Source organism: Ovis canadensis, chromosome 12 (genome assembly GCF_042477335.2).
Source record: "Ovis canadensis isolate MfBH-ARS-UI-01 breed Bighorn chromosome 12, ARS-UI_OviCan_v2, whole genome shotgun sequence".
NCBI classification, from domain to species: Eukaryota; Metazoa; Chordata; class Mammalia; order Artiodactyla; family Bovidae; genus Ovis; species Ovis canadensis.
In genome coordinates, this window is record NC_091256.1 from 38,743,550 (window position 1) to 38,769,498 (window position 25,949).

The 25,949-nt window shown below is 39.6% G+C and overlaps 1 protein-coding gene across 1 annotated transcript in view; it reads left to right on the plus strand.

Annotated features, from left to right (window-relative positions):
- LOC138415814 (dynein axonemal heavy chain 14-like) overlaps positions 1 to 25,949 on the plus strand; it is a 317,408-nt gene that overhangs the window by 74,167 nt on the left and 217,292 nt on the right. The window contains exons 16-17 of the mRNA XM_069544370.1: positions 8,073 to 8,160; positions 22,405 to 22,658. Coding sequence (XP_069400471.1) covers positions 8,073 to 8,160; positions 22,405 to 22,658 — 342 coding nt within the window. The remainder of the gene's footprint in view (positions 1 to 8,072; positions 8,161 to 22,404; positions 22,659 to 25,949) is intronic.

Genomic DNA, 25,949 nt, shown 5'->3' on the forward strand with positions numbered 1-25,949 from the left:
CATCTGCAAGCAGTGAGAGTTTTACTTCTTCTTTTCCAATTTGGATTTCTTTTATTTCTTTTTCTTCTCTGATTGCTGTGGCTAAAACTTCCAAAACTATGTTGAATAGTAGTGGTGAGAGTGGGCACCCTTGTCTTATTCCTGACTTTAGGGGAAATGCTTTCAATTTTTCACCATTGAGGATAATGTTTGCTGTGGGTTTATCATATATGGTTTTTATTATGTTGAGGTGTGTTCCTTCTATGCCTGCTTTCTGCAGGGTTTTTATCATAAATGGATGTTGAATTTTGTCAAAGGCTTTCTCTGCATCTACTGAGATAATCATATGGTTTTTATCTTTAAATTTGTTAATGTCATGTATCACATTAATTGATTATGCAAATATTGAAGAATCCTTGCATTCCTGGGATAAACCCCACTTGGTCATGATGTAAAATCTTTTAAATATCTTGTTGGATTCTGTTTGCTAGAATTTAGTTGAGGATTTTTGCATCTATGTTCATCAGTGATATTGGCCTGTAGTTTTCTTTTTTTGTGGCATCTTTGTCAGGTTTTGGTATTAGGGTGATGGTGGCCTCATGGAATGAGTTTGGAAGTTTACCTTCCTTTGCAACTTTCTGGAAGATTTTGAATAGGATAGGTGTTAGCTCTTCTCTGAATTTTTGGTAGAATTCACCTGTGAAGCTGTCTGGTCCTGGGCTTTTGTTGGGAAGATTTTAGATTGTAGTTTCAATTTCAATGCTTGTGATCTGTCTGTGTAGATTTTCTATTTCCTCCTGGTTCAGTTTTGGAAGGTTATACTTTTCCAATAATTAGTCCATTTCTTCCAAGTTGTCCATTTTATTGGTATATAGTTGCTGGTAGTAGTCTCTTATGATCCTTTGTATTTCTGTGTTGTCTGTTATGATTTCTCCGTTTTCATTTCTAATTTTGTTGATTTGATTTTTCTCTCTTTCTTTCTTGATGAGTCTGGCTAATGGTTTGTCTATTTTATTTATCTTCTCAAATAACCAGCTTTTAGTTTTGTTGGTTTTTGCTATAGTCTCCTTTGTTTATTTTTCATTTATTTCTGCCCTAATTTTTATGATTTCTTCCCTTCTACTAACCCTGGGGTTCTTCATTTCTTCTTTTTCTATTTGCATTAGGTGTAAAATTAGGTTATTTATTTGATTTTTCTCCTGTTTCTTGAGGTAAGCTTGTATTGCTATGAACCTTCCCCTTAGCACTGCTTTTACTGAATCCCATAGGTTTGGGGTTGTTGTGTTTTCATTTTCATTTGTTTCTATGTGTATTTTGATTTTTTTTCCTTCTGTGATTTGTTGGTTATCAGAAGTGTGTTGTTTCTCCTCCATATGTTTGTATTTTAATAGTTTTTTTCCTGTCAGTCAGTTCAGTTGCTCAGTAGTGTCCAACTCTTTACAACCCCATGAATTGCAGCACGCCAGGCCTCCCTGTCCATCACCAACTCCCTGAGTTCACTCAAACTCACGTCCATCGAGTCAGTGATGCCATCCAGCCATCTCATCCTCTGTCATCCCCTTCTCCTCCTGCCCACAATCCCTCCCAGCATCAGAGTCTTTTCCAATGAGTCAGCTCTTCGCATGAGGTGGCAAAAGTACTGGAGTTTCAGCTTTAGCATCATTTCTTCCAAAGAACACTCAGGACTGATCTCCTTTAGAATGGACTGTTTGGATCTCCTTGCAGTCCAAGAGACTCTCAAGAGTCTTCTCCAACACCACAGTTCAAAAGCATCAATTCTTCAGCGCTCAGCTTTCTTCACAGTCCAACTGTCACATCCATACATGACCTCTGGAAAAACCATAGCCTTGACTAGACGGACCTTTGTTGGCAAAGTAATGTTTCTGCTTTTGAATATGCTATCTAGGTTGGTCATAACTTTCCTTCCAAGGAGTAAGCGTCTTTTAATTTCATGGCTGCAGTCACCATCTGCAGTGATTTTGGAGCCCCAAAAAATAAAGTCTGACACTGTTTCCACTGTTTCCCTATCTATTTCCAAATGTTACCGCATTGTGATCAGAAAAAAAGCTTGGTAGTGGCTGTACTAGTTTGCATTCCCACCAACAGTGTAGGAGGGTTCCCTTTTCCCCACACCCTCTCCAGCATTTATTGCTTGCAGATTTTTGGATCACAGACATTCTGACTGGTGTGAAGTGGTACCTCATTGTGGTTTTGATTTGCATTTCTCTAATAATGAGTGATGTTGAGCATCTTTTCATGTGTTTGTTAGCCATCCGTATGTCTTCTTTGGAGAAATGTCTATTTAGTTCTTTGGCCCATTTTTTGATTGGGTCGTTTATTTTTCTGGAATTGAGCTGCATAAGTTGCTTGTATCCCCAATGTTCATCGCAGCACTGTTTATAATAGCCAGGACTTGGAAACAACCTAGATGTCCATCAGCAGATGAATGGATAAGAAAGCTGTGGTACATATACACAATGGAGTATTACTCAGCCGTTAAAAAGAATTCATTTGAATCAGTTCTGATGAGATGGATGAAACTGGAGCCGATTATACAGAGTGAAGTAAGCCAGAAAGAAAAACACCAATACAGTATACTAACACATATATATGGAATTTAGGAAGATGGCAATGACGACCCTGTATGCAAGACAGGGAAAGAGACACAGATGTGTATAACGGACTTTTGGACTCAGAGGGAGAGGGAGAGGGTGGGATGATTTGGGAGAATGACAGTCTAACATGTATACTACCATGTAAGAATTGAATCGCTAGTCTATGTCTGATGCAGGATGCAGCATGCTTGGGGCTGGTGCATGGGGATGACCCAGAGAGATGTTAGGGGGAGGGAGGTGGGAGGGGGGTTCATGTTTGGGAACGCATGTAAGAATTAAAGATTTTAAAATTTAAAAAATTAAAAAAAAACAAGAAAAAAAAAAGAAAGAAAAAAAGCTTGAGATAATTTCAGTTTTTTTTTTAATTTACTAAGGCTAGATTTATGGCCCAGGATATGATCTATCCTGGGGAATGTTCCGTGTGCACTTGAGAAAAAGGTGAAATTCATTGTTTGGGGGTGAAATGTTCTATAGATATCAATTAGGTCTAACTGGTTCATTGTATCATTTAAAGTTTGTGTTTCCTTGTTAATTTTCTGTTTGGTTGTTCTATCCATAGGTGTGAGTTGGGTATTAAAGTCTCCCACTATTATTGTGTTACTGTTAATTTCCCCTTTCATACTTGTTAGCATTTGCCTTACATACTGTGGTGCTCCTGTGTTGGGTGCATATATATTTATAATCATTATATCTTCTTCTTGGGTTGATCCTTTGATCATTATGTAGTGTCCTTCTTTGTCTCTTTTCATGGCCTTTGTTTCAAAGTCTATTTTATCTGATATGAGTATTGCTACTCCTGCTTTCTTTTGGTCTCCATTTGCATGAAATATTTATTTCCAGCCCTTCACTTTCAGTCTGTATGTGTCGCTTGTTTTGAGGTGAGTCTCTTGTAGACCGCATATATAGGGGTCTTGTTTTTTCATCCATTCAGCCAGTCTTTGTCTTTTGGTTGGGACATTCAACCCATTTACATTTAAGGTAATTATTGATAAGTATGATCCTGTTGCCATATACTTTGTTGTTTTGGATTTGAGTTTATAAACCTTTTCTGTGTTTCCTGTCTAGAGGAGATCCTTTAGCATCTGTTGAAGAACTGGTTTGGTGGTGCTGAATTTTCTCAGCTTTTGCTTGTCTGTAAAGCTTTTTATTTCTCTTTCATATTGGAATGAGATCCTTGTTGGGTACCTACAATCTGGGTTGTAGGTTTTTCTCTTTCATCACTTTAAGTATGTCCTGCCATTCCCCCCTGGCCTGAAGAGTTTCTGCTGAAAGATCAGCTGTTATCCTTATGGGTATCCCCTTGTGTGTTTTTGTTGCTTTTCCCTTGCTGCTTTTAATATTTGGTTTTTTTGTTAGAGCTTCATTAATTTGATTAATATGTGTTTTGGGGGTGTTTCACCTTGGGTTTATCCTGTTTAGGAGTCTCTGGGTTTCTTGGACTTGAGTGGCTATTTCCTTCCCCATTTTAGGGAAGTTTTCAACTATTATCTCCTCAAGTATTTTCTCATGTCCCTTCTTTTTGTCTTCTTCTTCTGGGACTCCTATGATTCGAATGTTGGGGCGTTTAACTTTGTCCTAGAGGTCTCTGAGGTTGTCCTCATTTCTTTCTTTTTTTTTTTTTTTAGTTTTTTATTTTTTAAATTTTAAAATCTTTAATTCTTACATACATTCTTTTTTCTTTTTTCCTCTGTGCTTCATTTATTTCCACCATTCTGTCTTTCACCTCACTTATGCTCTCTTCTGCCTCGGTTAATCTACTGTTGATTCCCTCTAGAGTGCTTTTGATCTCAGTTATTGCATTATTCATTATTGGTTGACTCTTTTTTTATTTCTTCTAGGTCCTTATTAAATATTTCTTACATCTACTCAATCCTTGTCTCTAGTCTATTTATCTATAACTCCCATTTTGTTTTCAAAATTTGGGGTCATCTTTACTGTCATTATTCTGAATTCTTTTTCAGGCAGACTCCCTATCTCCTCCTTTTTTGTTTGATTTGGTGGGCATTTATCATTTACCTGCTGAATATTTTTATGCCTTTTCCATTTGTTTAGATTGCTGTGTTTGGGGTGGTCTTTCTGTAGGCTGGAGTTTGGGGTTCCTCTTTATTGTGGAGTTTGCTCCCTGTGGGTGGGGGTGGACTAGTGATTTGTCAAAGTTTCCTGGTTAGGGAAGCTTGCATCTGTATTCTGGTGAGTGGAGCTGGATCTCTTCTCTCTGGAGTGCAATGAAGTGTCCAGTAGTGGGTTTTGGGATGTGTATGGGTTTGGTGTGACTTTGGGAAACCTGTATTTTAATGCTCAGGGCTGTGTTCCTGCCTTGCTGGAGAATTAGCGTGGTATGTCTTACTCTGGAACTTGTTGGCTCTAGGGTGGAGCTTGGTTTCAGTGTAGTTATGGAGGCTTTTGGATGAGATCTTGTCAATTAATGTTCCCTGGAGCCAGGAGTCCTCTGGTGTTCTCAAGTTTTGAATTTAAGCCTTTTGCCTCTGACTTTCAGTCTTATTCTTACAGTAGCCTCAAGACTTCTCCATCCATACAGCACAGATGATAAAATATCTAGGTTAATGGTGAAAAGATTCTCCACAGTGAGGGACACCCAGAGAGGTTCACAGAATTACATATAGAAGAGAAGATGGAGGAGGGAGATGGGGTGACCAAGAGGAGAAGAGGGGGAGTCAAAAGGAGAGAGACCAATCTAGCCACTAATCAATTCCCTATGTGCTCTCCACAGTCTGGAACACCCAGAGAGGTTCACAGACTTACATAGAGAAGAGGGAGGAGGGAAATAGGGGTGACCAGGAGGAAAAGAGGGAGAATCAAAAGAGGAGAGACCAGTGTAGCCAGTAATCAGTTCCCTAAGTGTTCTCCACAGCCCAGAACACCCAGAGAAATTCACAGATTTAAGCAGAGAAGAGGAGGGGGAGGGGAAGAGATAAGAGGTGACCTGGGGGAGAAAAGGGAGAGTCAAAAGGGGAGAAAGCAATCAATCCAGTAATCACACCCCTAAGTAAAAATGGGTACTAAAGATTAGATTCTTAAAGGTACAAAATGGTTAACAAATAACAAAAAGCAAAGATTAAAAATCTAGAGCAGAGGTTAGACTCTCAATAATACAATATTAAAAATGCAAAACAAAATCAATCACAAAAGTTATTAAAATATATATATGAAATTTACTTTAAAATAGCATCTTTTTTGCAAGGCAATGGTAGGTTATAAAAATGAAAATTAAAGGAGTGATAAAGAACTTAAAATTTTTTAAATGATAATAGTAAAAATATATCTAGCAATTTCTCTGGAACTGTTGAGGGCAGTGTGGGGTCAGTTCAGTTTCAGATAGTTCCTTGTTCCAGCTTATACTTATTCTCAAGGTCTGTAGAGAAGACCCTTCCAATGCTTAGTCAATGTTATCTACAGGGTTTTAATCCGTTGCATCTGTCGCTTCCAGAGTGGTTCCCCCTTCTTTATTTTGACTTCCTCTGTTTGCAAGTCTCTTCAGTGTCTAATTTCTGCCCTGACACAAGGGGGCAAAGGTGGTCACTTATTTAGGCTCACTTGTTCAGTTGTGTTGTGGGGAGGGAGGAACACTGCAAACAAATATCACTGGTGTGTGTGGAGTGCTCCCAGTGTATGGACCACACTGGGTTTGCCCCAGCTCACAGCGGTGTGTGCTTTCCCAGTCTACACTGCTCAGGCTCTGCTGGGATACTGTCCAAAGCAGGCCCTGCATTTTACACACTTCCCAGGTCTAAGCTGCTCAGGTTCAGGTTCTTGGGTACTCCACAAATGCATAGACTTGGTTGGGCATGTGTTTTTTGCCCTTCCCAGGTCCAAGCAGCTCAGGCTACCAGGTACTTGGAAAGTGCACTCTCCCAAGTGGCATCCTAGCATCTTAATCACCTCCCCAGTCCCGGCCGCTCAGCTTCCCAAGTGCGTCACGAGAGCGCTGTCTCAGGTGTGCTGTGTGTCTCCTCTGGGGAGCTGATCTCAGGCTGTGAACCTCCTGGCAGATGTCAACCGTCCAGGATCCCAGGAAGACTTGGTTAGCAACTGGAAGCCTGCTCACAGTTTGGTGGAGGATGCCATCTCTGGGACCGAGATTGCCCCTTGCCTTCTGGGTCTGGCTGTCACTCGCCTGCCTCTCTGCCTCTGGTGGGGGAAGGGGCCGGTCCGCAGCCAGCTAGCTCTCCTTTGATATTCACTCAATTCTTTGTTCTGTGAGCGGGCCAGGCTGCGCCTTATGTTAGAGCTTTACACAGGAAAGTTCTCTCTTTTTTTTCTCTCTCTCTGGCTATCCCGCAGTTTGGGTTGCTATCTCATGTTAGTTCCCTCAGATTGTCCCCAGGGCAGTCAGGTCTTGTCCTTACCCTAAGCATGCAACCTGCTCCTTCTTGTCCAGCCCCCGCTGGCTGGTGGCGTACACAAACATCTGGGCTACTTCTCCGCTGTCAGTTGCGGTTAGGCACCTATTTTGTGGATTGTTTTTTTTTTTTTTTTCCTCTCCCAGTTATGTTGCCCTCTGAGATTCCAAAACTCCCCACAGACCCACTGATGAGAGGGTGTCCTGCTGTTTGGAAACTTCTCCTCCTTCATGACTCCCTCCCCAGGACGGGTCTCCATCCCTAACTCTTGTCTCTCTTTTTGTCTTTTGTATTTTGTCCTACCTCCTTTCTAAGAGAATGGGCTGCCTTTCTGGGTGCCTGGTGTCCTTCGCCAGCATTCAGAAAGTTGTTTTGTGGAAGTTGCTCAGCATTCGAATGATCTTTTGATGAATTTGTGGGGGAGAAAGTGTCCTCCCTGTCCTATTCCTCCACCATCTTAGGACCGCCCTCCCCTCTTCATTACTTTTGAAAGCTAAATTATAATTACTTTTTAAAGTTAAATGTAGGACTTAACTATTAAAAATCACCTGATCATTTCAGTCTAATATTCAATTTTGTTGAAATTATTTCAAATATTGTTTTTACCATTGATAGTATTAGAAATTCAAAGCTAATAGGTGTCATCCTCTACCTTAATATAGTCCCAGGTGGCACTAGTGGTAAAGAACCTGCCTGCAAATGCAGGTAGACACGAGACACAGGTTAGATACCTGGGTCAGGAACATCCTCTGGAGGAGGGCATTACAACCCAGTCCAGTATTCTTGCCTGGAGAATCATATGGACAGAGGAGCCTGGTGGGCTATGGTCCATAGAGTCAAGAGTCAGACTGAAGCAACTTAACATACATGCACACCATCCCAGAAACTCAATGGTTTTATTGGAAATGTGCAGATGATATTAAAGAGGAATTTAAGGAATATGCATTATGCATGAATTAAAGCTCTATTATCTCTGCTTTGTTATTTATATACCTAAATTAGAACAGAAAAGTCAGAGAGCCTAAAGGAAAATTCCTGTGTTATCTTATCATGCTTAATCCTTAAACGGCCACAATCAGTGATTAAATATAAATATTATAATTTGTTTTGCCTATAGATTTGTAAGTCAAGGAGTTGATGACTGGTACTACCAACAGTTTTCCCTGTGGGTGCTGTCTCATCCAGGACAAGTGGTACTCACTGTGGTAAGTAAATACTTCTTTGATGTACCAGTATTTAATTTGTAACTACATGCCCAGAAAACAAAGAGTTAGAAATAAACCATTGTGAAGGTTACTGATATATGTAACTCTGAACTGCATCAAAAAAATAAAATGGAGAGATGGTTGACTTGATGGACAGATATCTGACAAAGTAAATATTAGCAAAAGGTTTATTAAGGAACATAGTGATAGGTATATGGGTATTCATTTCATCAACTTGTCCGTGCTTTTAAAAATGTTCAGGATAAAATGTTGAAGGAATATAACTCGTGAATTATTTTGTTATTTGTTCAGTCATGTCTGAATCTTTGTGACCCCATGGACTGGAGTCCACTAGACTCCTCAGTCCTCCACTATCTCCCCAAGTTTGCTCAAACTTGTCCATTGAGCAAGTGATTCTATCCAACCATCTCATCCTCTGTTGCCCTCTTCTCCTGCCCTCAATCTTTCATAGCATTAGAGTCTTCTCCAGTGAGTTGGCTCTTTGCATCAGATGGCCAAAATATTAGAGCTTCAACTTCAGCATCAGTACTTCCAGTGAATAGTCAGTGTTGATTTCCTTTAGGATTGACTGGTTTGATTTCCTTGCAGTCCAAGAGACTCTGAAGAGTGTTCTCCAGCATCACAGTTCAAAAGCATCAAGTCTTCAGTGCTTAGCCTTCTTTATGGTCCAACTCTCACATCCATACATGATTACTGGAAAAACCATAGCTTTGGCTATACATACCTTTGTCAGCAGAGTGATGTCTCTGCTTTTTAATACACTATCTAGTTTGGTCATAGCTTTTCTTCCAAGGAGCAAGCATCTTTTAATTTCATGGCTGCAGTCACCAACTGCAGTGATTTTGGAGCCCAAGAAAATAACATCTGTCATTCTTTCCACTTTTTCCCTTCAATTTGCCATGAAGTGATGGGACTGTATGCCATGATTTTAGTTTTTTGAATGTTGAGTTTTAAGCCAGCTTTTCACTCTCCTCCTTCACCTTCATCAAGAGGCTCTTTAGTTCCTCTTCAGTTTCTGCCATTAGAATGGTATCATCTGTATATTTGAGGTTCTTCATATTTCTCCTGTCAAGCTTGATTCCAGCTTGTGCTTCATCCAGCCTGGCATTTTGCATGATGTTCTCTGCATATAAGTTAAATAAGCAGGGTGACAATATATAGCCTTGATGTACTCCTTTTCCAATTTTGAACCAGTCTATTGTTCCATGGCTGGTTCTAACTGTTGCTTCTTGACCTGCATACAGGTTTCTCAGGAGACAGGGAAGGTGGTCTGGTATTCCCATCTCTTTAAGAACTTTCCACAGTTTATTGTGATCCACACAGTCAGACTTTAGTATAGTCAATGAAGCAGAAGTATATGTGTTTTAGGGATTCCCTTGCTTTTTATATAATCCAACAAATGTTGGCAATTTGATCTTTGGTTCTTCTGCCTCTTCTAAACCTAGATTGTACACCTGGAAGTTCTCAGTTCATGTACTGAAGCCTAGCTTGAAGGATTTTGAGCATTATCTTGCTAGCATATGAAATGAGCATAGTTGTATGGGAGTTTGAATATCATTTGGCATTGCCCTTATTAGGAACGGGAATGGAAACTGACCTTTTCCAGTCCTGTGGCCACTGCTGAGTTTTCCAAATTTGCTGACATATTGAGTGCAGCACTTTAACAGCATCATCTTTTAGGATTTGAAATAGCTCAGCTGGAATTCTGTCACCTCCACTAGCTTTGTTCATAGGAATGCTTCCTAAGGCCCACTTGACTTCACACTCCAGGATGTCTGGCTATGGGTGAGTGACCACACCAGTATACCATTCTTTTGTATAGTTCGTCTGTGTATTCTTGCCACCTCTTCTTAACCTCTTCTGCTTCTATTAGGTCCTTGCCATTTCTGTCCTTTATTGCACCCATCCTTGCATAAAATGTTCCCTTGGTATCTCTAATTTTCTTAAGTGATCTCTAGTCTTTCCCATGCTATTGTTTTCCTCTATTTTTTTGCATTATTCACATAAGGCTTTCTTATCTCTCTTTTCTATTCTCTGGAACTCTGCATTCACTTGGGAATATTTTTCCCTTTCTCCTTTGCCTTTTACTTCTCTTCTTTTCTCAGCTATTTCTCCAGTCTCCTCAGAAAACCACTTTGTCTTCTTGCATTTCTTTTTATTGGGGATAGTTTTGGTCACCATCTCCTGTTCAGTGTTATGAACCTCCATCCATAGGTCTTCAGGCACTCTGTCTATCAGATCTAATCCCTTGAATCTGTTTGTCATTTCCACTGTATAATCATAGGAGATTTGATTTAGATCATACCTGAATGGTCTAGTTGTTTTCACTACTTTCTTCAATTTAAGCCTGAATTTTGCAATAAGGAGCTCATGATCTGAGCCACAGTCAGTTCCCGGTCTTGTTTTTGCTGACTGTATAGAGCTTCTCCACCTTTGGCTGCAAAGAATATAATCAATCTGATTTCAATATTGACCATCTGGTAATGTCCATATGTAGAGTCATCTCCTGTGTTGTTGGAAGGGGGTGTTTGCTATGACCAGTGTGTTCTCTTGGCAAAACTCTGTTAGCCTTTGCCCTGCTTTGTTTTGTACTCCAAGGCCAAACTTTCCTGTTACTTCAGGTATCTCTTGACTTCCTACTTTTGCATTCCCATCCCCAATGATGAAAAGGACATCTTTTTTTTTTTTGTATTAATTCATAGAATTGTTTGGCTTCTTTGGTATTAGTGGTTGGGGCATAGAGTTGAATTACTGATGTTAAATGGTTTGTCTAGGAAATAATTCAAGATCATTTTTGAGTTTGCCCCCAAGTACTGCACTTCAGGTTCTCTTGTTGGCTATGAGAGCTACTCCATTTCTTCTAAGGGATTTTTGCCAACAGTAGTATGCATAATGGTCATCCGAATTAAATTCTCCCATTCCGGTCCGTTTTAGTTCACTGATTCCTAAAATGTCGATGTTTACTCTTGCCATCTCCTGCTTGACCATGTCCAACCTACCATGAATTATGAACCTAACATTCCAGGTCCCTATGCAATATTGTTGTTTACGCATCAGACTTTACTTTCACCACCAGACACATGCACAACTGAGTGTCATTTCTGCTTTGGCCCAGCCTCTTCATTCTTTCTGAAGCTATTTCTCTGCCTTTCCCCAGTAGCATATGGGACACTTTCCAACCTGGGGGTTGGGGGGTACATCTTCCATGGAGTGTCATATCTCTTTTCCTTTCATACTGTTTATGGGGTTCTCGAGGCAAGACTATTGAAGTGGTTTTTCCATTCCCTTCTCCAGTGGATCACTGGGCAAAACAGGTCTTACTGGGCAAAAATCAGGGTATCAGCAGGGCTGTATTCCTATTGCTTTGTCTTTTTTCCATCTTCTGGAATTCTTTGATTCATAGCCCCTTCCTTTATCTTCAAAGCTACCAGTGTCCCCTCTCTTTGACCATTCTTCAGTAGTTATATCTCCCTCTGTTCAGAAGCAGAGAAAGTTCTCCAATTTTAAGGATACATGTGATTACACTGGCCCCACTCAGAAAATCTAGAACCTCCCTGTCACAAGGTCTTTTTTTTTTTAATGAATCTATTTTGTTTATTCATTCTCCTGTTAACATAAAATTAAAAACCACAGATATTTCTCAATTTATAAGGTATAGGATATTTAAAGATCTAGATAAGTGATAAAATGGCTAATTTTAAATCCCCAAGAACATGGATTTTTTTTTTTAGGTGATTTTTATTTTTTATTTTTATTTTTTCTTTTAGTTTTTTATTTTTTAAATTTTTTTTTTTTTTTTACTTTACACTCTGACTCAGCTTATTATTTCCTTGTAAGCTGATCAGACTTTATTTTTTTTTTTTAATTTTTAGTTTTTTATTTTTTAAATTTTAAAATCTTTAATTCTTACATGCGTTCCCAAACATGAACCCCCCTCCCACCTCCCTCCCCATAACATCTCTCTGGGTCATCCCCATGCACCAGCCCCAAGCATGCTGTATCCTGCGTCAGACATAGACTGGCGATTCGATTCTTACGTGATAGTATACATGTTAGACTGTCATTCTCCCAAATCATCCCACCCTCTCCCTCTCCCTCTGAGTCCAAAAGTCCATTATACACATCTGTGTCTTTTTTCCTGTCTTGCATACAGGGTCGTCATTGCCATCTTCCTGAATTCCATACATATGTGTTAGTATACTGTATTGGTGTTTTTCTTTCTGGCTTACTTCACTGTGTATAATCAGCTCCAGTTTCATCCATCTCATCAGAACTGACTCAAATGAATTCTTTTTAACGGCCAAGTAATACTCCATTGTGTATATGTACCACAGCTTTCTTATCCATTCATCTGCTGATGGACATCTAGGTTGTTTCCATGTCCTGGCTATTATAAACAGTGCTGCGATGAACATTGGGGTACATGTGTCTCTTTCAATTCTGGTTTCCTCGGTGTGCATGCCCAGCAGTGGGATTGCTGGGTCATAAGGTAGTTCTATTTGCAATTTTTTAAGGAATCTCCACACTGTTCTCCATAGTGGCTGCACTAGTTTGCATTCCCACCAACAGTGTAGGAGGGTTCCCTTTTCTCCACACCCTCTCCAGCATTTATTGCTTGCAGATTTTTGGATCACAGACATTCTGACTGGTGTGAAGTGGTACCTCATTGTGGTTTTGATTTGCATTTCTCTAATAATGAGTGATGTTGAGCATCTTTTCATGTGTTTGTTAGCCATTCCTATGTCTTCTTTGGAGAAATGTCTATTTAGTTCTTTGGCCCATTTTTTGATTGGGTCGTTTATTTTTCTGGAATTGAGCTGCATAAGTTGCTTGTATATTTTTGAGATTAGTTGTTTGTCAGTTGCTTCATTTGCTATTGTTTTCTCCCATTCAGAAGGCTGTCTTTTCACCTTGCTTATATTTTCCTTTGTTGTGCAGAAGCTTTTAATTTTAATTAGATCCCATTTGTTTATTTTTGCTTTTATTTCCAGTATTCTGGGAGGTGGATCATAGAGGATCCTGCTGTGATTTATGTCGGAGAGTGTTTTGCCTATGTTCTCCTCTAGGAGTTTTATAGTTTCTGATCTTACATTTAGATCTTTAATCCATTTTGAGTTTATTTTTGTGTGCGGTGTTAGAAAGTGATCTAGTTTCATTCTTTTACAAGTGGTTGACCAGTTTTCCCAGCACCACTTGTTAAAGAGATTGTCTTTACTCCATTGTATATTCTTGCCTCCTTTGTCAAAGATAAGGTGTCCATAGGTGTGTGGATTTATCTCTGGGCTTTCTATTTTGTTCCATTGATCTATATGTCTGTCTTTGTGCCAGTACCATACTGTCTTGATGACTGTGGCTTTGTAGTAGAGCCTGAAGTCAGGCAAGTTGATTCCTCCAGTTCCATTCTTCTTTCTCAAGATTGCTTTGGCTATTCGAGGTTTTTTGTATTTCCATACAAATCTTGAAATTATTTGTTCTAGTTCTGTGAAAAATGTGGCTGGTAGCTTGATAGGGATTGCATTGAATTTGTAAATTGCTTTGGGTAGTATACTCATTTTCACTATATTGATTCTTCGATCCATGAACATGGTATATTTCTCCATCTATTAGTGTCCTCTTTGATTTCTTTCATCAGTGTTTTATAGTTTTCTATATATAGGTCTTTAGTTTCTTTAGGTAGGTATATTCCTAAGTATTTTATTCTTTTCGTTGCAATGGTGAATGGAATTGTTTCCTTAATTTCTTTTTCTACTTTCTCATTATTCGTGTATAGGAATGCAAGGGATTTCTGTGTGTTGATTTTATATCCTGCAACTTTACTATATTCATTGATGAGCTCTAGTAATTTTCTGGTGGAGTCTTTAGGGTTTTCCATGTAGAGGATCATGTCATCTGCAAACAGTGAGAGTTTTACTTCTTCTTTTCCAATTTGGATTCCTTTTATTTCTTTTTCTGCTCTGATTGCTGTGGCCAAAACTTCCAGAACTATGTTGAATAGTAGCGGTGAAAGTGGACACCCTTGTCTTGTTCCTGACTTTAGGGGAAATGCTTTCAATTTTTCACCATTGAGGATAATGTTTGCTGTGGGTTTGTCATAGATAGCTTTTATTATGTTGAGGTATGTTCCTTCTATTCCTGCTTTCTGGAGAGTTTTTATCATAAATGGATGTTGAATTTTGTCAAAGGCCTTCTCTGCATCTATTGAGATAATCATATGGTTTTTATTTTTCAATTTGTTAATGTGGTGAATTACATTGATTGATTTGCAGATATTGAAGAATCCTTGCATCCCTGGGATAAAGCCCACTTGGTCATGGTGTATGATCTTTTTAATGTGTTGTTGGATTCTGATTGCTAGAATTTTGTTGAGGATTTTTGCATCTATGTTCATCAGTGATATCGGCCTGTAGTTTTCTTTTTTTGTGACATCTTTGTCAGGTTTTGGTATTAGGGTAATGGTGGCCTCATAGAATGAGTTTGGAAGTTTACCTTCCTCTGCAATTTTCTGGAAGAGTTTGAGGAGGCTAGGTGTTAGCTCTTCTCGAAATTTTTGGTAGAATTCAGCTGTGAAGCCGTCTGGACCTGGGCTTTTGTTTGCTGGAAGATTTCTGATTACAGTTTCAATTTCCGTGCTTGTGATGGGTCTGTTAAGATTTTCTATTTCTTCCTGGTTCAGTTTTGGAAAATTGTACTTTTCTAAGAATTTGTCCATTTCTTCCACGTTGTCCATTTTATTGGCATACAATTGCTGATAGTAGTCTCTTATGATCCTTTGTATTTCTGTGTTGTCTGTTGTGATCTCTCCATTTTCATTTCTAATTTTATTGATTTGATTTTTCTCTCTTTGCTTCTTGATGAGTCTGGCTAATGGTTTGTCAATTTTATTTATCCTTTCAAAGAACCAGCTTCTGGCTTTGTTGATTTTTGCTATGGTCTCTTTTGTTTCTTTTGCATTTATTTCTGCCCTAATTTTTAAGATTTCTTTCCTTCTACTAACTCTGGGGTTCTCCAATTCTTCCTTTTCTAGTTGTTTTAGTTGTAGAGTTAGGTTATTTATTTGAGTTTTTTCTTGTTTCTTGAGGTATGCTTGTATTGCTATGAACTTTCCTCTTAGCACTGCTTTTATAGTGTCCCACAGGTTTTGGGTTGTTGTGTTTTCATTTTCATTCGTTTCTATGCATATTTTGATTTCCTTTTTGATTTCTTCTGTGATTTGTTGGTTATTCAGAAGTGTGTTGTTCAACCTCCATATGTTGGAATTTTTAATAGTTTTTCTCCTGTAATTGAGATCTAATCTTAATGCATTATGGTCAGAAAAGATGGTTGGAATGATTTCGATTTTTTTGAATTTATCAAGTTTAGATTTATGGCCTAGGATGTGATCTATCCTGGAGAAGGTTCCATGAGCACTTGAAAAAAAGGTGAAATTCATTGTTTTGGGGTGAAATGTCCTGTAGATATCAATTAGGTCTAACTGATCTAATGTATCATTTAAAGTTTGCGTTTCTTTGTTAATTTTCTGTTTAGTTGATCTGTCCATAGGTGTGAGTGGGGTATTAAAGTCTCCCACTATTATTGTGTTATTGTTGATTTCCCCTTTCATACTTGTTAACATTTGTCTTACATATTGCGGTGCTCCTATATTGGGTGCATATATATTTATAATTGTTATATCTTCTTCTTGGATTGTTCCTTTGATCATTATGTAGTGGCCTTCTTTGTCTCTTTTCACAGCCTTTGTTTTAAAGTCTATTTTATCGGATATGAGTATTGCCACTCCTGCTTTCTTTTGGTCTCTATTTGCGTGGTATATCTTTTTCCAGCCCTTCACTTTCAGTCTGTATGTGTCCCTTGTTTTGAGGTGGGTCTCCTGTAAGCAGCATATAGAGGGGTCTTGTTTTTGTATCCATTCAGCCAGTCTTTGCCTTTTGGTTGGGGCATTCAACCCGTTTACGTTTAAGGTAATTATTGATAAGTATGATCCCGTTACCATTTACTTTATTGTTTTGGGTTCGGGTTTATACACCCTTTTTGTGTTTCCTGTCTAGAGAATATCCTTTAGAATTTGTTGGAGAGCTGGTTTGGTGGTGCTGAATTCTCTCAGCTTTTGCTTGTCTGTAAAGCTTTTAATTTCTCCTTCATATTTGAATGAGATCCTTGCTGGGTACAGTAATCTGGGCTGTAGGTTATTTTCTTTCATCACTTTAAGTATGTCTTGCCATTCCCTCCTGGCCTGAAGAGTTTCTATTGAAAGATCAGCTGTTATCCTTATGGGAATCCCCTTGTGTGTTATTTGTTGTTTTTCCCTTGCTGCTTTTGATATTTGTTCTTTGTGTTTGATCTTTGTTAATTTGATTAATATGTGTCTTGGGGTGTTTCACCTTGGGTTTATCCTATTTGGAACTCTCTGTGTTTCTTGGACTTGGGTGATTATTTCCTTCCCCATTTTAGGGAAGTTTTCAACTATTATCTCCTCAAGGATTTTCTCATGATCTTTCTTTCTGTCTTCTTCTTCTGGGACTCCTATAATTCGAATGTTGGAGCGTTTCATATTGTCCTGGAGGTCTCTGAGATTGTCCTCATTTCTTTTAATTCGTTTTTCTTGTTTCCTCTCTGATTCATTTATTTCTACCATTCTATCTTCTATTTCACTAATCCTATCTTCTGCCTCCGTTATTCTATTTGTTGCCTCCAGAGTGTTTCTGATCTCATTTATTGCATTATTCATTATATTTTGACTTTTTTATTTCTTCTAGGTCCTTGTTAAACCTTTCTTGCATCTTCTCAATCCTTGTCTCTAGGCTATTTATCTGTGATTCCATTTTGATTTCAAGATTTTGGATCATTTTCACTATCAATATTCGGAATTCCTTCTCCGGTAGATTCCCTACTTCTTCCTCTTTTGTTTGGTTTGGTGGGCAACTCTCCTGTTCCTTAACCTGCTGTGTATTCCTCTGTCTCTTCATCTTGGTTATATTGCTGCGTTTGGGGTGGCCTTTTTATATTCTGGTAATTTGTGGAGTTCTCTTTATTATGGAGCTTCCTCATTTTGGGTGGGGTTCTATCAGTGGCTTGTCAAGGTTTCCTGGTTAGGGAGGCTTGTGTTGGAGTTTTGGTGGGTGGAGGTGGGTTTCTTCTCTCTGGAGTGCAGTGGAGTGACCCGTAATGGGTTATGAGACATCAAAGGTTTTGGGATAATTTTGAGCTGCCTGTATAATGAAGCTCAGGGGAGTGTTCCTGTGTTGCTGGAGAATTTGCGTGGTATCTTGTTTTGGAACTTGTTGGCCCTTGGGTGGAGCTTGGTTTCGGTGTAGGTATGAAGGCATTTGATGAGCTCCTATTGCTTAATGTTCCCTGAATTCAAGAGTTCTCTAATGTTTTCAGGCTTTGGATTTAAGCCTCCTGCTTCTGGTTTTCAGTTTTATTTTTACAGTAGCCTCTAGACTTCTCCATCTATACAGCACTGATGATAAAACATCTAGGTTAAAGATGAAAAGTTTCTCCACATTGAGGGATAGTCAGAGAGGTTCACTGAGTTACAAGGAGAAGAGAAGATGGAGGGGGTAGTTAGAGGTAACTGGAATGAGATGAGGTGAGATCAAAAGAGGAGAGAGCAAGCTAGCCAGTAGTCACTTCCTTGTGTGCACTCTATAGTCTGGACCGCTCAGAGGTATTTACAGAGTTATACAGGGCAGAGGAGAGGGAGGAAGTAGACAGAGGTGACCAGGAGGATAAGAGAGAGGAATGAGTAGGAGAGAGACAAATCCTGCCAGTAACCAGTTCATTAGGTGTTCTCCACCGTCTGGAACACACAGAGATTCACAGAGTTGGATAGAGAAGAGATGGGGGGGAAAAGAGACAGAGGCCACCTGGTGGAGAAAAAGGAGAGTCCAGAGGAGGAGAGAGTGGTCAAGCCAGTAATCTCGCTCTCAGGTAAACTTGGGTAGTGAAGTTTGGGTTTTTAAATGTACAGAATTGACAACAAAAACCTAAGAGCAAAGATTAAAAATCTAGAGTAGAGGTTGGATTTTCAAAGATACAATATTAAAGAAAAGCAGAAGGAAAAAGGAAGAAAGAAAAAAAAGAATTATTAAAAAACAAACAAACAAACAAACAAAACACCAACAACCATCCAAAGACTATATATGGTGTTTGCCTTTAAAAAAAAAAAAAAGTCTTTTTTTTTAAATAGTAATAATAGGTTATAGAAATAAAAATTAGAGGAGAAATAGAAGACTTAACAATTAAAAAAAAAGTTTGAAAAAAAAAGAAAAACAAAAAAGCAAAAAAATAAAAGGAATGATTTTAAAAATAGTCAAAAATATATCTGGCCCTTCTCTGATGTTATGGGCCGTGTGGGATCACTTCCAAGGTGGTTCCCTCTGTTTAACTTCTTCTGTTTGCTGGTTTTTTAGGCTCACTAGTTCAGTCATGCTGTGGGGAGGGGGGATGCTGCAAACAAATAGCACTGTCGTGTGCACCCAGTATCTCAGCCCCGCTTGACCTGTCCCTTCTCGCGGCGCACAAACCGCTCCGGCTCTATGATGCTCAGCCGGGAACTGTCTGGGGCCGGCCCTAGGCTGTGTGCACTTCCCCGGTCCAAGCCGCTCAGGTTCGGCGCTCAGGCAGCCCTCAGAGGCACAAATTCGGCTGGGACTGCGCTTTGTGCCCTTCCCAGGTCCGAGTAGCTCAGGAGTTTGGCGAGCACGATCGCCGTGGCTTGTCACCTTTTCTGCCTCTGCTGCTCAGCTCTCTGGGTGGACCGCTGGCGCACCCCGTGAGTCAGATTGTGACTGTCCAGCACCCCCAGAAGTCTTAGCAAAGGAGCCTGCTTGCAGTTAGGTAAGTAAAGTCTCTCCGGGTCTGCAATTGCCCCTTTCCAGTCCTTACGGCTCTGGCTGCCTGTCCCCGGCGGGGGATGGTCTGCAGCCGGCTTTTCCCTTTCCGTCCTTTGTTCTGTGCTCGGTCCTGGCGGTGTCTTATGTTCGAGCTTTTCGCGTGGTAGCTATCCCACAGTCTGGTTTGCTAGCCCTAGTTAGATCGTTCTGGTTGCGCGTGGGGCGTTCCTGCCCGATTCTTGCAAAGCTCTGCAGCCCGCGCCTCCCGCGCGTCCCTGCCCTGCCCCCACTTCCCAATGGCGGATGCAGGCGTCTGTGCTGCTTTTCCGCTGGGGGAGTTACTGTTGGGCTTGTAATCTGTTGGTTTTAATTATTTATCTATTTTTCCTTCCTGTTATGTTGCCCTCTGTGTTTCCAAGGCTCGCCACAGACTCGGCAGGGAGAGTGTTTCCTGGTGTTTGGAAACCTCTCTTCTTCAAATTCCCTTCCCAGGACGGGCTTCCCTTCCCGGGACGGAACTCCCTCACCACCTCCTTTGTCTCCTTTCTCGTCTTTTATATTTTTCCCTACCTGTTTTTGAAGACAATGGTCTGCTTTTCTGGTTGCCTGATGTCCTCTGCCAGCCTACAGAAGTTGTTTTGTGGAGTTTGCTCGGCGTTGAAATGTTCTTTTGAGGAATTTGTGAGGGAGAAAGTGGTCTTCCCGTCCTATTCCTCCGCCATCTTGGATTATTTTTCCACAAGGTCTTAATCAACTGTTTCCATCATAAGGTGACATATTCACAGCTTCTGGGGATAAGCACATGGGTTAAAAAAAAGAAGGAGAAAAAAGAAAAAGAAGAGAAATGACGAGATTTGTTATGAAAGCTAAGGGAGGAGAGAGGGATATTTTTGTTTGTTTGATTTTTCTCTAGAAAAAGTGAGTGATCATCATTTTTAAATGCTCTAGAAAGGTTTGAAAACTCCATTATGTCTGTCAGTTATTAGGGTCAACATGAACCTCAGAGACAGCAATTTTTCTGGAGTAATGAAAGTAAAAGCCATATTGCCATGAGTTACTATTACCAAGTATTTTTAAAGCACACTTGACCTTGTAGTTCTCTGTTAAATTTTAAAATAAAATTACATTTTTTTATTTACCTTTTGTTTTTCTAAGTTGCTTCAGTCGTGTCCGACTCTGTGCAACCCCATAGACGGCAGCCCATCAGGCTCCCCAGTCCCTGGGATTCTCCAGGCAAGAACACTGGAGTGGGTTGCCATTGCCTTCTCCTTGACCCACCCTAATTTTCAAGCCTTTATTAAGATAACCTGGGATTATGGACACAAATTCTGATTATCAAATCTCCTTGGTCTCCTTTGTCATTCACTTGCCTGAATATTAATAAAGTGCTCTCAGATCTTAAGGACTTATTTAAGCTGTTGTTTATGCAGACAACAAAATTATAATTAATCAGTATGCACATTTCTGCAGTTTACCAGGCATTCAAATAATCAAATCTGCTCTACTAAGAAAGGATCTTTCCCAAACCTCTGGTCTTCCAAACATGCTTAATAATTAGAAGCAGTCAATAATCTGTTTCCAAAAATATTTTATGATAGATTTCAACTTCACTCACTGAACATATTTTTTTTTCCCATGTGTGCCTTACATACTGCAAATTTCCCATCCTTGTATGCAATTTACAACTTCCCTTCCTCTTGTAAACACTTCTACATATGTAACATAACTAGGAACTATCTCTGAGTGGACACCTGTTGGGATAATAAAATATTTACATGCAGTATCCACTAAGAGAATTTCAATATAGATTTAATCAAACTATACTGGTTGAGAAGTCCTCTATGTTTAGCTAAATAAATAGGTAAAATCTAGTTCATAATCAGTCTTACCATATCCAAACCTTCCCTCAACCTACACTGAGGCAGCCTCGGAGAGGGTCTCAGCCCACTGGTTGCTCTCTCCTGAGGCTGTGAATCTTGGATAAATACCTCAGGTGTGACAGTACAGTGACTTTTGATCAGACTCTTCTGTGGCATGACCATGACTATGGTTCCTGATGCCTGGCCCAGATTCTTGCTTCTGCCCACTTCCTAAGCCTCAGCTCTCACTTCCAGCTAATCTGCTATTAGAGGTCTACAACATGCTTTCTGGAAGTCAGAGTTAGTTTCTCTTGCATGCTGCCAAAACACTAACTGATAAATCAAGTTTCCCATCTGGGTACACTTATCTTGCCCTGGAAAGAAAAAAATCTCACCATTCTATGTATTACCTCTATGCTAATTATTCTAATATTTATTTCCTCATAGCTCCTCTTGTGTATTTCTTCAGAGTGCTAAGTCGCTTCAGTTGTGTCTGACTCTTTGTAACCCCATGGACTGCAGGCCACTGGGCTCCTCTGTGCATGGGGATTCTCCAGGCAGGAATACTGGAGTGGGTTGCCATGCCTTCCTCCAGGGGATCTTCCCGACCCAGGGTTAAAACCCACATCTTTACGACTCCTGCATTGGCAGGCAAGTTCTTTACCACTAGTGCCAGCTGGGAAGCCCGTGTATTTCTTAAGCACTTCAAATTCAGTATATCCCAAATGAATCCATTGTGTCCCTTCACCTACAGCATGCTATTCCTCCAATAGATATAATATCTTAGTGACTGGAATCACAGTTCACCTAATTACAGGCTGGAAACCTATGAACCTCCTGACATATCTCCCTCCATTAAATGCCAGGTCAATTTGACTTAAATCCAGTAGCCTTTTTAAAACTGCTCTGGTATGTATGGAAAGAGTAACAAAAGAGGGATCAAATAATAGAAGTTATATAAAGATCCTAAAAATTACAAACTTAACCTATCTCTAAAAAACCCCACTCAGAAAACAGAAGTAATTTAATCTTGGAATTATGATACTGTTATTACTGTCCCCAGGTTCTTACTTAGCCTAAGCGATGATAGATTAAGAATATAAAATTTAGAAAATATAAATGTTGGTGATAAACATGTTTCCATTTATTAAAGAATAAGGCTCCCACAAGCATTAATCAAAGTTCAATCTCTAAGTGTCAAATGCATACAAATGTGTAAGCTCTCTCTTTTACACACATATGATGACTTGCATAATACACACCACATATTGTTGTTCAGTAGCTCAGTCTTGTCCGACTCTTTGCGACCCCATGGACTGCAGCATGCCAGCCTTCCCTGTCCTTCACCATCTCCCAGAGCTTGCTCAAACTCATGTTCATTGAGTTGATGATGTCATCCAACCATCTTGTCCTCTGTTGTCCCCTTCTCCTCCTGCCTTCAGTCCACACCACACCACTCTTGAGAATATCTATTTTCACTTATAAAATTTATGCTTCAAAATTATTACTTTTATATCTTATTTTTTCAGAGCCAGATCATATTTTATAATGATTGTATCAAAAGTTTTGTGAGTTCTCATCCAAAAAAAGAGGTGGGAAAGGTCCATGCTGGTATGATACATCAGCTAGAAGAGATTGCAGAGCTGGTGCTGCTGGATACTCATAACTCTCGAGCAAAAGTTGTGCTAGGGGCGTTGCTTACCCTGTATGTTCACTGCAGAGACACAGTGAGAGATTTACTACTCAAAAGTATTTTCAATGCAGATGATTTTGAGTGGACAAGGTAGGTAGATCGAAATTACAACTCTAAATAAAATAATTTCTCATATACCTATCTCAGGTAAGTTAATTCTCTACCTCGAATTTTGTCCAACCTGAGTTTTATCTCTCTGGGATTTATAGAAATTCTAAGCAAATTCTGCCAACTCGAGTACATATTCCTGTGCTTTCTTATTCCTCTTTTCCACTGTTCTTCTCCTTCATTTTAAGTTCTTTTTGTTTTATCTTCCCGAACTGACCACACTCCTCTTAGGTGTGTTTTCCCTTTAACCATTCAGCCAGAGGGCAGTTTTCAGTGGGTAGTGAAAGAAGCTCTACCTCAAGCCTCTTCTTTCCCCCATGTGCTGTCAGTTCTGGGACAGACCAAGCTGAGAAACAAATCAGAGGACATTTCTAGCCAATTCTCTAACTCAGAACTCCCTTCTTAAAAAGTGCAAGTCGCTCAGTCGTGTCTGACTCTTTGCAACCCCCATAGGCTGTATAGTCCATGGAATTCTCCAGGCCTTCTCCAAAGGATCTTCCCAACTCAGGTATCCTGCATTGCAGGTGGACTCTTTACCAGCTGAGCCAACAGGGAAGCCCCAAAATACCTGAGTGGATAGCCTATCCATTCTCCAGCGGATCTTCCCTACCCAGGGACTGAACTGGGGTCTCCTGCATTGCAGGTGGATTCTTTACCAGCTGAGCTACAGGGAAGCCCTTCTTCCTATCCAGGGGCAATAAGTATATAGTCATATACATATAGTATTTCATATACAAATATGAAAGTATAGAAAAATAGTGCCATTAATTTTGGTGAAGAAATCAAACATAAGATTCCTATAATAAATATAGTTTCAAACTTCTGAATTAATTTTTTTCTGAAGTTTCCCCTGTTCATAGGAAAACAACTGCCCTACCTGTATAAGATCCTTGATTCTCAAGAAAAGTTTATTTTTAATAAATTCTGTATTAGCATAAATTTCCTGATTTTAGGTATGACAATTTCCTTTAAACTCCAAGGAAAATAGAGTGAAAACAAGCTGTTGCATTTGACTGGCATGACTGTCTACTATGTTTTATCAGGATATATTTTATATATATTCATATGTCTGTATTACTGAAGTATAACTGTATACATTCTTAATTGCTAAAAGAATATGTCATGTCTGTGAGCCCTCATGTTGCATAAAGTTTAGTATGTCATTATTACTTTCTATTGACTCTCTTTAAAAGTGAAAACTAAAAGTGGAAGAGCATATACAGAAAAGCAAACTAGGAGAAAGAAGATTTTATTAATAATAAGACTCTGAGTGTATCTATGATTCTAAGGGTATAGCTTCCATATAGTGTGCCTTGGTGTCCCATGACACCATAGGGTACTCACAACTGTAAGACTTTTTAAACTTACAGATACCAGAGTTTCTCTGATGACTCAGTGATAAAAAATCTGCCTGCCAACGATGGAGAGACTAGTTTGATCCCTGGGTCAGGAAGATCCATTGGAGAGGTAAATAAATGGCAGCCCACTCCAGTGTTCTTGCCTAGGAAATCCCATGAACCAGAGGAGCCTTGCAGGCTATAGTCCGTGGGATCGCAGAAGAGTCAGACAAGACTTAGTGACTAAACAAACAAGGGATATATAACATCAGTAAGATAACCAGCTCCTAACAGGTTGAAGCAGTTTACAACGTTAATATTAGATCATGCTACAACCTTTCAGTGATCTCTTATCTTTGCAAAGCTAGATTTTTGGCAGTGGCCTTGTTAAAACGCAAGCACTGAATTAAAATTAATGTGGCACAGGAAGTAAGATTGGCATGATCCAATCTCATTTCAAAGTTTGAGAAATTATGCAGTGTACAACTGGTACACACAACCCTCCAGTTATTTAAGAATGAAATAAATATATTTTCTTTCAATTTATTTGTATAATTTAAAAAATTAAGCTACTGTAAGTCATTAAGATAAAAATGTTTCTTAAGCTGATTTGGGCCTAAACATTAATAAAAGAAACTATGAAATATTACTTATGCACTACAGGTACAGTGAAAAATCTTTTCCTAAATTCATACAATATGGTCAGTTAAGCTATGACAAAGGTGGTAAGAATACAGGTAAGAAGACAGTTTCATCAATACATGGTCTTGGAAAAGCTTAACAGCAACATGGAAAAGAATGAAACTAGAATATTTTCTCACACCTTATATAAAAAGTAAACTTAAAATGGATTAATGACCTAAATATATGACCTGAAACCGTAAAAAATTCAGAAGAAAGCATCATTTCAGTTCAGTCACTAAGTCGTGTCCAACTCTTTGCGACCCCATGAATTGCAGCACACCAGGCCTCCCTGACCATCACCAACTCCTGGAGTTCACCCAAACTCATGTGCATCAAGTCGGTGATGCCATCCAGCCATCTCATCCTCTGTCGTCCCCTTCTCCTCCTGCCCCAATCCCTCCCAGCATCAGGGTCTTTTCCAATGAGGCAACTCTTCGCATGAGGTGGCCAAAGTATTGGAGTTTCAGCTTCAGCATCAGTCCTTCCAATGAACATCCAGGACTGGTCTCCTTTAGGATGGACTGGTTGGATCTCCTTGCAGTCCAAGGGACTTTCAAGAGTCTTCTTCCAACACCACAGTTCAAAAGCATCCATTCTTCAGCGCTAAGCTTTCTTCACTGTCCAATTCTCACATCCATACATGACTACTGGAAAAACCATAGCCTTGACTAGACAGACCTTTGTTGGCAAAGTAATGTCTCTGCTTTTGAATATGCTATCTAGGTTGGTCATAACTTTCCTTCCAAGGAGTAAGTGTCTTTTAATTTCATGACTGCAATCACCATCTGCAGTGATTTTGGAGCTCAAAAAAATGAAGTCTGACACTGTTTCCCCATCTACTTCCCATGAAGTGATGGACCAGATGCCATGATCTCAGTTGTCTGAATGTTGAGCTTTAAGCCAACTTTTTCACTCTCCTCTTTCACTGTTACCAAGAGGCTTTTTAGTTCCTCTTCACTTTCTGCCATAAGGGTGGTGTCATCTGCATATCTGAGGTTATTGATATTTCTCCCAGCAATCTTGATTCCAGCTTGTGCTTCTTCCAGCCCAGCATTTCTCATGATGTGCTCAGTTCAGTTCAGTCGCTCAGTCATGTCCAAAGTGAAAGTTGTGACCCCACAGACTGTAGCCTGCCAGTCTCCAGCTAATGTTAGCAATTTGATCTCCGGTTCTTCTGCCTTTTCTAAAACCAGCTTGAACATCTGGAAGTTCACGACTCATGCATTGCTGAAGCCTGGCTTGGAGAATTTTG